The sequence below is a fragment of the Saccopteryx bilineata genome, chromosome 8 (genome assembly GCF_036850765.1).
Source record: "Saccopteryx bilineata isolate mSacBil1 chromosome 8, mSacBil1_pri_phased_curated, whole genome shotgun sequence".
Lineage (NCBI taxonomy): Eukaryota > Metazoa > Chordata > Mammalia > Chiroptera > Emballonuridae > Saccopteryx > Saccopteryx bilineata.
This window is the reverse complement of record NC_089497.1, coordinates 71,438,474-71,452,000: the sequence shown is the minus strand read 5'-3', so window position 1 is coordinate 71,452,000 and position 13,527 is coordinate 71,438,474. Positions and strand designations below refer to the sequence as shown.

At 35.0% G+C, this 13,527-nt stretch overlaps 1 protein-coding gene across 5 annotated transcripts in view; it reads left to right on the top strand.

Annotated features, from left to right (window-relative positions):
• ATP11B (ATPase phospholipid transporting 11B (putative)) overlaps positions 1–13,527 on the top strand; it is a 138,826-nt gene that overhangs the window by 88,432 nt on the left and 36,867 nt on the right. For all 5 annotated transcript variants that reach the window (XM_066241603.1, XM_066241600.1, XM_066241601.1 and 2 more), the window contains 6 exons: positions 1,508–1,661; positions 5,709–5,811; positions 8,665–8,810; positions 10,353–10,412; positions 12,141–12,268; positions 13,286–13,424. In XM_066241603.1, the coding sequence (XP_066097700.1) occupies positions 1,508–1,661; positions 5,709–5,811; positions 8,665–8,810; positions 10,353–10,412; positions 12,141–12,268; positions 13,286–13,424 (730 nt within the window). The remainder of the gene's footprint in view (positions 1–1,507; positions 1,662–5,708; positions 5,812–8,664; positions 8,811–10,352; positions 10,413–12,140; positions 12,269–13,285; positions 13,425–13,527) is intronic.

Below are 13,527 nucleotides of genomic sequence, written 5' to 3'. Positions count from 1 at the left end.
TGAGGCAGACCTCCCTCCCGCATGCTCCCCAACAGATCTCCCTGGCAACTCCATCTGGGGTTATCCGAGCTATTTATAGCTCCTGAGGCTGATATACTCAGACCAGCTGAGCCATCCTCTGTGCCCAGGACCACGCTTGCTCGAACCAATTGAGCCACTGCCTGCGGGAGGGGAAAAGGGAGAGAGTGAGAAGAAGGGAGGCAGAGAGAAGCAGCTGGTTGCCTCTCCTGTGTGCCCTGACTGGGAATTGAAACTGGGACATCCATACACTGGGCCAAGGCGCTATCCACTGCTGAGCTACCAGCCAGGACCAATAGTGTTCTGGGTTTTTTGTTTGTTTGTTTTGTATTTTTCTGAAGCTGGAAACGGGGAGGCAGTCAGACTCCCGCATGCACCCTACCGGGATCCACCCGGCAAGCCCACAGGAGCCGATGCTCTGCCCATCCGGGGCGTCACTCTGTCGCGACCAGAGCCACTCTAGCGCCTGGGGCAGAGGCTAAGGAGCCATCCCCAGTGCCCGGGCCATCTTTTGCTCCAATGGAGCCTCGGCTGCAGGAGGGGAAGAGAGAGACAGAGAGGAGGAGAGGGGGAGGGGTGGAGAAGCAGATGGGCACTTCTTCTATGTGCCCTGGCCGGGAATCGAACCCGGGACTCCTGCATGCCAGGCTGACGCTCTACCACTGAGCCAACCGGCCAGGGCCAGTGTTCTTGTTGTGGATGTAGCACAATGCTACTTTGAGTGCTGGCCTTAAACAGCATAAAGGAGCTTGAACCAGAATGTAAATCTATGCACTGCTTTTTTCATCAAGACAATTTTATTACCAAATGGGAGTAGGGAGAAACAGTGTAACAAAATAATGTGTTTGGCAATGTAGTTGATTTACATACTGATGCAAGTTTCTTATTTCTTCCTGGCAACAAATAATTGGCCCAGCTGCCAGTAATCAGACCATACTCTGAGTTGTGCTCATAACATATGCCCACAAAGGAAGTGTTATCCATGTTTCACTATAGTAATATCTAGTGTTGCAGTCCATTGTAGGAGTTAATATCAAGAACAGTTATGATTCCTTCTTTCTTTTGCTTCCCACTTATACATAATTTAGCTCATGAATTTTCCTGAATACTTTTTAAATTTTTTTAGATTATGATTTACTGAATATAACAATGTTTTTATTTTTGAAAGACTTTATATTCACAATCTTAGAGAATACACTCAGGTTATATGTTATAGTTCACATTTAGAAAATATAGTTACTGTATCTAAGTATTATTAGTTCATTGTAAAATTGAATATCATCTGTTTTATTTATTACATAAGTCACTCTCAGTTCTACTTAATCTTAATTTCAATACAATTTAGTTTGTTCCCTGACATATCAGTTACATAATAGTAAAGTCTGTAAATGAATGTTTTATCTTTCTGTAAGAATCTTGTTTACCAAGTGAGTATAAATAATGTGACTTTAAAGTATCTTACAGAAGTTGTAATTGTTTTCTGTTTTAGAATTACAGAGGATCATGTGATTCAGCATGGTCTGGTGGTTGATGGGACCAGTTTATCTCTTGCACTCAGGGAGCATGAAAAGCTATTTATGGATGTCTGCAGAAATTGTTCAGCTGTATTATGTTGTCGTATGGCACCACTGCAGAAAGCCAAGGTATGCTTGTGTTATAAGAAGTTCTGTAAAGATATATAGATCTAAAAGTGTTCTTTATCTATAGTTCCATTTAGTGTCTTGCAGTGTGTGAATCTTACTAAGTTAATCATTTCTCATATAATCAATTTTAACCATGTATAATTAGACCTTTGGAATTTTCAGAGTGAATATAAAAGTTTTAACTCTTCATAGTAACCTAGAAAGTCTGTGATGGGTAGCAGTACGAGATTGTCCTGAGCCACAAATTTAAGCTATGATAACTAAAGTTTCACAAGTTAGTTACCTACCTACTGAGGGAACCTATAGGCTTCAGTTCATATGTATCTTTGGGTGGTTCTGTTAATCTCTGCTTATTCTTGCATTCTTATGAAGTGATAATTCTCTTTGTTAAAAATAGCTACTAAGAATAAACTCAAAGTGAATAAAAGACAAATGTAAGTCATGAACTGATAATCCTAGAAGAAAAAAACAGGCAGTAAAATTTCAAACCTCTTGTAGTAATATTTTTGCTGATATATCTCCTAGGGCAAGGGAAACAAAGGAAAAAATAAACAAATACAGCTACATCAAACTTAAAAGCTTTTTGCACAGCAAAAGAAATCAACAAAATCTAAAGAGAACCCACTGTATGGGAGGACATATTTGACAATGATACAGTACATCTGATAAGGGGTTAGTTTCCAAAATATGTAAAGATGTATACAACTCAACACCAGGAAGGCAAACAATCCAATTTAAAAATGGGCAAAGGACCTGAATAGATACTTCTAATCATCAGAGAGACACAGATTAAAACCACTGTGAGGTACCACCTCACACCTGTCAGAATGGCTATCATCAATAAATCAACATACAACAAGTGCTGGCAAGGCTGTGGAGAAAAGGGAACCCTCATGTACTATTGTTGGTAATGCAAACTTGTGTAGCCACTGTGGAGAACTGTATGGCATTGCCTCAAAAAATTAAAGGTGTATCTGCCTTTTGACCTATCTATCCCACTTCTAGGAATGTATCCTAAGAATCCTGCAACACTAATTCGAATGACTATATGAACCCCTATGTTTATTGCAGCATTATTTACAATAGTCAAGATCTGGAAACAACCCAAGTGCCCATCACTAGAAGATGGATAAAAAGCTGTAGTACATTCATACAATGGAATATTATACTTCCATTAAAAGAAGGGAATTTTGTGATAGAATAGATGAACCTGGAGATTATTATGCTAAGTGAAATAAGCCAGTCAGAAAGACAAGTACCATATGATTTCACTCAAATGTGAAATCTAATGAATAAACTAACAAACCAAATAGAAACAGAAGCATGGACACATGGAACAGACAGACAGCTGTCAGAGAAGGGAGAAGAGCTAGATGAAAAGTTGAGGGATTGGCCAAAAAACAAATATACATATCACATAGACACAGATAACAGTGATAGCCAGAGAGATAGGGCGGTAGGGGTTAGGTGCAGGTGGACAGAGCAAGAGAAAATGGAGATAGAAAGAGATTTTGAATGGGGGTATAGGCACACAATACAGGGTACAGATGTTTAGTTGAGTTGCACACTTGAAACCTGTGTAGTTTTGTGAACCAATGTCACCTGAATAAATTCAATTCAATAAAAAATGAAAAGTAATAAATACACTTAATTTTTTTTGAAGATTTTATTTATTGATTTTACAGAGAGAGAGCAGGGAATGGGGAGAAGTATCAGCTCATAATTGCTTCACTTTAGTTGTTCATTGCTTGCTTGTCATATGTGCCTTGACCGGGCAAGCCCAGGGTTTCGAACCAGCAACCTCAGCATTCCAGGTCAGTGCTCTCTCTGTCCACTGCACTACCACAGGCCAGACACAAATACACTTTAGTAAGAAGTTGAAAAGCCTGATTGACTTGTGATACAAAGCTGTATACAGAAAATATTTAAATTTCAGCTATGATTCAAGTGAAAGTCTATAAATATTTTTTTTTAATAAAGAAGTAAATTTATTTATTTATTTATTTTTAACAGAGACAGAGAGAGAGTCAGAGAGAGGGATAGACAGGGACAGACAGACAGGAATGGAGAGATGAGAAGCATCAATCATTAGTTTTTCGTTGCGCATTGCGACACCTTAGTTGTTCATTGATTGCTTTCTCATATGTGCCTTGACCGCGGGCCTTCAGCAGACCGAGTAACCCCTTGCTCGAGCCAGCAACCTTGGGTCCAAGTTGGTGAGCTTTTGCTCAAACCAGATGAGCCCACGTTCAAGCTGGCGACCTTGGGGTCTCGAACCTGGGTCCTCGGCATCCCAGTCTGACGCTCTATCCACCGAGCCACCGCCTGGTCAGGCTATAAATATTTTTTATAACTCCAAATTTGTAATTGGATTTCTTATACTATATTTTTCACAAGCAGTATCTTTTGAAGTGCACATCTAAACACTGATTGTTTCACATATAGGTCTAATAAATTAGATTTTTTTTTCTTGCTTCATGGAATTTTGTTACAATGCCTATATCATCATAACTCATGTTCCTCAGACTATGGATACTAAAACTGGAGACCGAACAGAGCTAATGCTTAGATTTTTAATAAAAGTATGTTCAAGAATTTCAAAGAAACTTTTTTTTTAGATTTTATTTATTCATTTTAGAGAGAGGAGACAGAGAGAGAGACACACACAGAGAGAGAGAGAAGGGGGAGGAGCAGAAAGCATCAACTCCCATATGTGCCTTGACCAGAAACTTTTTTTTATATATTGAATTTAATTTTGATTTTTTTTAATTTTAAAATTTTATAGATGAAAATAATCTTCCCTTTACATCAAATGAAAAGAATACTTTTTTTTATTAAGATTTTATTTGTTGATATTTTGGAGAGAAGGGAGAGAGAGAGAGGGAGAGAGAAAAATGGGGGTGGGGGAGGAACGGGAAGCGTCAACTTGTAGTAGTTGCTTCTTGTATGTGCCTTGACTGGGCAAGCTTGGGGCTTCGAACCAGCAACCTCAGTATCCCAGGTTGGTTCTTTATCCACTGCACCAACATAGGTCAAGAATATTTTCTTAAGAGAGGAAAATTTTGCCTGACAAAATTCAAGAAAGTGTAATTATTTTTTACACAATTATTATTAAGCTTCTTTACAAATTTAAGCCTTATTTAAAGATTTTTGCTTCCCATAATAAAATTCAAGATAATACTGTTTTGTAATGTTATTTCTGTTTCTTCTTCCTTTTTTTGAGAGAGACAGACAGGAAGGGAGAGAGATGAGAAGGACCAACTCATAGTTGTGGCGCTTCAGTTGTTCATTGATTGCTTCTCATATGTGCCTTGACCAGGGGGCTCCAGCTGGGCCAGTGACCCCTTGCTCAAGCCAGCAACCTTGGGCTTCAAGCCAGCGATCATGTCGATGATCCCACACAAGCAGGCAGCTTCAGGATTTCAAATGGATCCTTGGTGTCCCATGTTTACACTATCCACTGTATTACCACTGGTCAGGCTGCAATGTTATTTCTAAACGATTTCTAACTTTTTTTTAAATTTTTTGTTTATTTATTTATTTATTTTACAGAGACAGAGAGAGAGTCAGAGAAAGGGATAGATAGGGACAGACAGATAGGAATGGAGAGATGAGAAGCATCAGTTATTAGTTTTTTCGTTGCGACACCTTAGTTGTTCATTGATTGCTTTCTCATATGTGCCTTGACCGTGGGCCTTCAGCAGACCGAGCAACCCATTGCTTGAGCCAGCGACCTTGGGTCCAAGCTGGTGAGCTTTGCTCAAACCAGGCGAGCCCGCACTCAAGCTGGAGACCTTGGGGTCTTGAACCTGAGTCCTTCCGTATCCCAGTCCGATGCTCTACCCACTGCACCAACGCCTGGTCAGGCAAGATTTCTAACATCTTAGTGGAGACATCCCTCAAAAAATGAACCCCAGAGCATATTATTGTCTAATATAAAATTAATTTTTTCTGCTTCCTTCAACAGTTATTTAAGATAAATGACTATATAAATATAAGAAAGTTGAAATTTTATCACAAGTAACTAATTAGTTGTATGTCTTTCAGGTAATAAGACTGATAAAAATCTCACCTGAAAAACCTATAACACTGGCTGTTGGTGATGGTGCTAATGATGTAAGCATGATACAAGAAGCACATGTTGGCATAGGTGATTGATTTTTTTTCCCCCTCCAAGCTCATAACATTGATACAGTTATTTGGGGATTTTGAATTTTCCTTTTGAAGACTAAAGTGCAACATGAAATACATGAATGAAAACTAAATGCAACATGGTAATATATCACAGTGTATCCCCCATCAGAAGCCTGTTAGCCTAAATTTTAATTCCAAATTTTCAAGAACATGAATACCACATTAGTGAATTTATGTTTTCCAGTTCTCCTTCATAATAAAGTAACTCTGATTTAAGTATAATTTTATACTACTTAAAGTAGTTTCACACAGTACTTTATCACTTTTAAACACTAAATTTGTGTTTTACATGGTGCCCCTCATGGTTTTAAATTCTTGTTTTAAAATGTTATTGTTATTTGTCAATCTGTAAAGATTTTTCAGCTCATTTTAAAGATAATTTTTAGAGACAGGAAATTTATACCGAACTAATAATATATAAATTTTCATATAGTCTTCTAATTTAATAATCTTTATCCTAATTTTTATAGCATTTTTATTGGATTCATAATACTATTTTATTTATATTTAAATTTATCAATCATTTATTATTTAAACAATATTTTGACCTGCTTCCCTCAATGATTTTATTATACAAATCAGAAGTAAAGAGAAAACTAAAAGTATAAATTTTAGAGTTAGAAAATCATTTAGATAGTTCTGGAATTATATCTGTAATTGCTTGTGATGAGTAGTTTCTACTGGTCTAATTTCTACTGTATCTCTGAAATAATTCCTACCTCTTTATGATAACTAACTCTTCATTTTGAAAACCTGATTTTCTTTCCAGTTTGTATATTATTCCCCATAAATCTCCCTAACAATGTGATAGTTCCTATACCATATATAAATGCATTAAAAGCTATATAGTATTTATAACAGTGGGTTTTTTGTTTATTTGTTTGTTTGTTTGTATTTTTCTGAAGCTGGAAACAGGGAGAGACAGTCAAACAGAATCCCGCATGCGCCCTACCGGGATCCACCTGGTACGCCCACCAGGGGGTGACGCTCTGCCCACCAGGGGGCGATGCTCTGCCCCTCCGGGGCATCGTTCTGTTGCGACCAGAGCCACTCTAGCGCCTGGGGCAGAGGCCAAGGAGCCATCCCCAGCGCCCGGGCCATCTCTGCTCCAATGGAGCCTCGGCTGCGGGAGGGGAAGAGAGAGACAGAGAGGAAGGAGAGGGAGAGGGGTGGAGAAGCAAATGGGCGCTTCTCCTGTGTACCCTGGCCGGGAATCGAACCTGGGACCTCTGCACGCCAGGCCAATGCTCTACCACTGAGCCAACCGGGCAGGGCCTATAACAGTGTTTTTTGAGTATGGTAACAGACTAGTGAATAGAATAGATTCAAACATCTGGAAGTTTAGTGTATAACAAAGGGGACCTTTCAAGTAAGTAGGGAAACAAGTTACTTGATTAAAAATACTGATAAAACTTGTTAAAGATCATGGAATAATAGAAGAAAAATTTAATGAAAATCCTGTATTTTTAGGTATGGAAGTATCTTTTGAGTTATCAAACAAAGCAAGGAAAAGATCAATATGTGTGGCAGAAGTAAAAACTGACCCAAAACAATTTTAAAGGCAAAGTAGTAAAGAATATTTGCAAAATAGATGACAAAGTATTAATATTTCTAATATATGAACTTAATACTAAGTGGAAATATGTGGAAGGATGTGAGACATCAGTTGTCACAAAAGGAGAAATCTAAAGGAATGTTTAATCCATGAAAACCTATTTAATCTCACTAATAATCAGAAGAATGCAAGTTTAAATTGCCTGTCAGAGTGACAAAAATTACACAGATTGATAGTCTGAATCAGTAAAGGTATAGATCAACAAATGCTCTTATTCGACATTAGTAGAAGTCAGAATTGTAAATGATGGCCTGTTGACCTGGCAATCATGCATCTAGCATTTTTTCTAAGAAAATATGTGAATATGTTGAAAAAGATACATGTTATAAACAGTGTCCATAATAGCATATTAAGGGACAAAAGTAGATTACAGAACAATCCTATTTTTATACATTTGTTTGTATGTATACTAAATATACACACATAAAAAATATGCAGAATGAAAAATTCTAAAGGGATATATACCAAAAATAGTGGTTTTCTCTAGATACTATGAATATAGGTGATTGTCTTTACCTATACACTTTGAAACATTTTGATCCTTTTATGACAAAACTTAAAATTTTTAATTCTGAAAAATAAATTTTCAAAGCTGCTTTTAGATTTAAAAAGCTAACTTGGCAATAGCTCTTGAAACCTAAAAGATTTATTATAACCTAAAAAAAAGTACTCATGTTTATCAGATAAAATTATGTACTGATTTTAGACGATATTGTACTTTTCTTTCTAAAAGCACATTTTGTTTGAGTTATGCATGAAAATGTTAAAGCAATTAAACATGCTCATTTTTGCTAGGTTCAGATTACTCAATTTGAATATTTCTTATGTTCAGTGAAATTGAAACTTTTATATCATTCTCTCCATTAGAAATCTATTAACTTTCAGCTTTTTAGTGTAATTGATGTTCTTATTAGATCCTAGACTTTCAATATTATTTTTATATTAATTGTATTTTATATATTCTAAATCTTTGAAAATTGATGTTACATATCTGGTATAGTAGCTTTGTATTAATTACATATTTGTATTAATTACATTTTAGAACATACTTTGGGGAGTCTGCTATCTTCTGTACATTAGGACATGGTGATCCTAAAGCCATGTGCAACAGCTATAATTAACATTTCACAAAGTATTATGAAAATTTACTTATCAGTTATCAATTAATTTGCCTTTTTGTTCCCTTTATCACAGGAATCATGGGTAAAGAAGGAAGACAAGCTGCAAGAAACAGTGACTATGCAATAGCTAGATTTAAGTTTCTCTCCAAGTTGCTTTTTGTTCATGGTCATTTTTATTATATTAGAATAGCTACCCTTGTACAGTATTTTTTTTATAAGGTGAGTTTCATGGAGATATTTTATTTGATTTTAATGTTTATTGTATTTAGTTTAGAGAGAGGAAGAGGGAGACAGGAACATCGATCTCCTGTATGTGCCCTGATGGGGGATCAAACCATCATTCTCTGCACTTCGGGACGATGTTCTAACCCAGTGGTTGGCAAACTCATTAGTCAACAGAGCCAAATATCAACAGTACAACGATTGAAATTTCTTTTGAGAGCCAAAGTTTTTAAACTTAAACTATATAGGTAGGTACATTCCTTATTGAGGTAGTGCCCACACATGGTATTTTGTGAAAGAGCTGCATGTGGCTCGCAGTTTACCGACCAGGGTTCTAACCAACTGAGCTATCCAGCCAGGGCGTGGAGATATTTTAGAATCAGTTATTGATATAGTAATTTGAGGCTTCAATTTAAGGAATTCTGTTACCATACAAATTATTCTTAAAATTGTTTCCATAGTGAAATAACAGTTTATAGAATATACTTTGAATATTAGTCAGGAATCCAATGTGTAATGACAGAAAGCAAATCAGTGGTTGCTGATGCCAAGGGTGCAGATTATAGAATTGACTGGAAAGGGATATAGAGAACTTTGCATGATAGACAAGTTCTTTTGTTTGATTGTGGTGGTGGTTGCACACGTGTATAAATGCATCAAAACATTAAAAAATGTATACTTAAACTTGATATGTTTTATTCTATGCAATTTGGAACTCAGTTTTATTTCTTTGATGTTATTTTGTTCTGAACCAGTAATAAGTTTTAATTTAACTTTAGTATAATGATTTCAAGCAGAGGTTCTATCTAAGTCTTTGTGCCATGAATGACCATTTGGTAGCTTAGTGAGATATATAAATTATAGGACTTTTAGATGCATAAAATAAATAGGATTACTAGGAAACTAATTATGTTGAAGTACTTTTCTATCTCATGACCCTTTTGGGGAAGATGGGAGACTGAGGAACTCAGGTTAATAACCCCTGAGTACCAAGACATTTAATACATCTGTGTGTCCTATATTGCATATCTACCTCTAAGTGATAGCTGTAAGCCAATGAAGGAACACAGGCTGACTACATACTGCTAATAAATGATGATGGCAGGGGTTTTTTCTAGGTTATTTTTATAGCTTTTCTGTGACATATGAATATTGAAATGGAAAAATGTTTTGATAGTTTTATGTATTTGAAATATTTGAGTATTTTAAAGGTATTATAGCCCCAAAGTTGAAGTAAAACTTATTATACTAGATATGAAAAGTAGTGAATAAAAATTGGAAGGTGTAAATTAAAAATTATGGCACTGCTTGGCTATAGTACGAGTCAGTGACATTACATTTGCAGTGCTGCTTAAACACTTTTAGACTTTTTTTAATAAAATGGAAATTCTGTTTTCCCATTTTACATAGACAAGTTCTTATGGACACATTTGTTTTCCATTTCAACTGCAATTGTATTTCTGAACTCATTAGCTATTTAAATTTTTTTTCTTTTAGAACTAAATATTTTAATTATTTTTATTTAATCTTGTTTTTCAGAATGTGTGCTTTATCACGCCTCAATTTTTATATCAGTTCTACTGTTTGTTTTCTCAACAAGTAAGTAAATAGAAGCTTTTGTTTTATACTTTCAGGAAAAAGTATGTATGTTCAGTCTTTGATAGATACTTGGAAGGAATTTTTCTTAGTTCTGCTAATAACTAGATAAAACTATTCTAGTTAGTGTATTTAATCAGTATGATGTTAATAATCTTTACTCTGATTTTCCGTTTGAAGTTAGTGTTAATACCAAAATATATTTTAACTCTGAGTACTTCTTTAAAAATAGATATTAACTCTTAACAGCTTAATAGAGAATTCTGGTAACTTTTCCAACTTATGTGTAATATTTCTATAAAATCCATATCAAGCCAGGCCAAAAATTTATTGGGGAATTACCTCTTTCTTATTGACTCAGAATTTTTTTAGATTTGGAAGGAACTGTAGTGATAAAGTCCAAGGATGAATACAGGTTTAATCTCAGAAGCTAACTATAAATAATGGATTGTGACTACCAGGAGCACTATATTGAAAGGGGTTCTGAAGCTGTACTCTCAGGGGAAAAACCTGTTCTTGATTAGCAGAAGCTGTAATGAGCACTTGATAGTGATGGGTCTTTGGTTACACACATGTCACATATTTCCCATTCCTGTCCTAATTTATAAAAAAGGAAATTGAAATGTACAGAGATTCGTAACTTGCCCATAGATCTCGTAGTCAATAAACCGTACTTGGACCTACTGCTTCTAACTACTTGAACACCCACTTCACATACCACACTGTACATCTCTAATTGATTAAGACATTTGTTCAAATTTATTGAATAATGAGCTTAATTATCTTAGGTTTTTCATGAGTTTTTTCCTATCCTTAATATTTTCTCCTCTGTTTACAATCTAACTCTAAATTCTAAGTACCTGCTTAGGCATTGATTGCCAATAACAATATTTGCTTATTTGAATGAAATAAAGAGTGCTGTAAGAGCATGTGACAAGGAAAACTAACCTATTTTGATTAAGTTGTCAGGGAGTTTACAGTTTAATTAAAAATAAAGTATTAATAAAAACATTACGTGAAGCGTAGACAAAGCATTAAGCAAATTAGTACCAGCAGTAGCACATATGACTGTTTAGAACAGGAAGTTATAAATATTTAAACTTTCATAGATCATGCCTTAAAGGAAGAGTAGGATGTAGATGTGAAGACAAAACCATGAAAGCAAAACTAATTGTGTAGCTTGTAAAAGGATACATAGTAAGAAACCTAGAAGCATGTGACCAAATTGTGGAGAAATTTGAAATGTAGAGCCAATTCACTATAATTCCAGAATTACTTGACATAATAAAATATTTCAACTCCCACAAAAACTATAAATTTATAAATAATATGTGCATGTTTATGTCAAACAAATTGGAGTTATTAAAATGGATTTTTATATAAATTGAAAAAACCATATAATTTTTATGCTTATTTTTATTTTTTTAAAATAGTTTACGACTGATTTGAGAGAGAGGAAGGGGGAGAAAAAGAGAATGGGGTGAAAAAGGGGAAAGAAGCATCAACTCATTGTTCCACTTAGCTCCATTTAGTTGTGCACTCATTGGTTGCTTCTTGTATATGCCCTGACTGGGGATCAAACCTGTGACCTCGGTACACCAGGGTAACGCTCTGGCCACTGAGCAACTGGGCCAGGACCTGTGTTTTTTTTAATATGCTTCTTTGTATTTATATGCATAAATATAACATATATTTTAGAATCTCAAAATTCCTACCAATTTTTCTTCCTAGACATTGTATGACAGCGTGTACCTGACTTTATACAATATTTGTTTTACTTCCCTACCTATTCTGATATATAGTCTACTAGAACAGCATATAGACCCTCAAGTATTACACAACAAGCCCACCCTCTATCGGTAAGTATTTTCCAGTATTAAATGTCCATAACATTTCTGATTGCAAGTAGTATATACTTGTTAGTTTTTAAAAGTACCTCAAAATAAGCAGATACATTAAATAGTGTCTTGGTGATTAATGCTCTACTAAGGAAAGTACTTTAGTTGTTCTATGGTTTATAGTTGTTAAACAGTAAATTTCCCAGTGTTTTTAAGAACAAACACTTTCATCCTAGTAATGCATTGGGCAGTTGTATAACTTGCATTTATTTGTTGTTCCAAGCCAATAATATATTATTTTATGTGCACAAAAGATATTATTCAGTGATTGTCTGTCTCTAGAGTTTCTAAAAAATTACTTTATGTTCTAGCATTGCCAAATTTATGAGTAGTAATCAATGTAGAATTGAGGACATTAATTCTTGTCCCATATACCCTGTGTCCTGGTTCCACAGAACCACATAATCTCAGAGATGTGGAACTATTCCTAAGGACTAACTTAAGATTTCCACATTACCCTGGACCTCCACTCTTACAGAGGAATTCAGTTATATAGAAATGGCAAGAACTTAACCTTGATTTCCCAGAAGATATAAGACTGACTTGTTCCAAAATTGGCCAAGACTGTTCTTGTCATAATAGCTCTTGATGGAAATGATGTCGATAGGAAGCTTCAGTGCTGAACCTAACTCAAATGACTCCACTAACAAGAACAAGCATGGCAGAGTGACTGAATGTTTACAACAGAATATAGTACAGAAAAAGCAACTTTTCACAATTAAACTGAAGTATTATGCCTATCATATTTCTTTATCAAATAAAATGAATTTGAATGTATGATGTGAACTATAAGCTGTTACACAGGTATATGATATTTTTATAAGCAGTGGTTTATAAATTGGGGTTTATTCTTTCTGCCAATATTTTCAAATAATTTTTAAAAATTAGTTTTTTGATTATGAAATTTTAACATTGAGTTGGTAAGTAATAAATGAGTCAATATGTTCCTTTTTCTCCTCTTTTATTTTAAATTTACAGAGATATTAGTAAAAACCGTCTACTGAGCATTAAAACTTTTCTTTATTGGACCATCTTGGGTTTCAGTCATGCCTTTATTTTCTTTTTTGGATCCTATTTTCTAATGGGGAAAGATATATCTCTGCTTGGAAATGGCCAGGTAAACTACATAATGTTTTTATTGTTTGTTAATAATTTGATTTAATTTGTTTTTTGATAACTTTCTATCATAAAAAATAAAATTCAATTTAAATTATGAAATT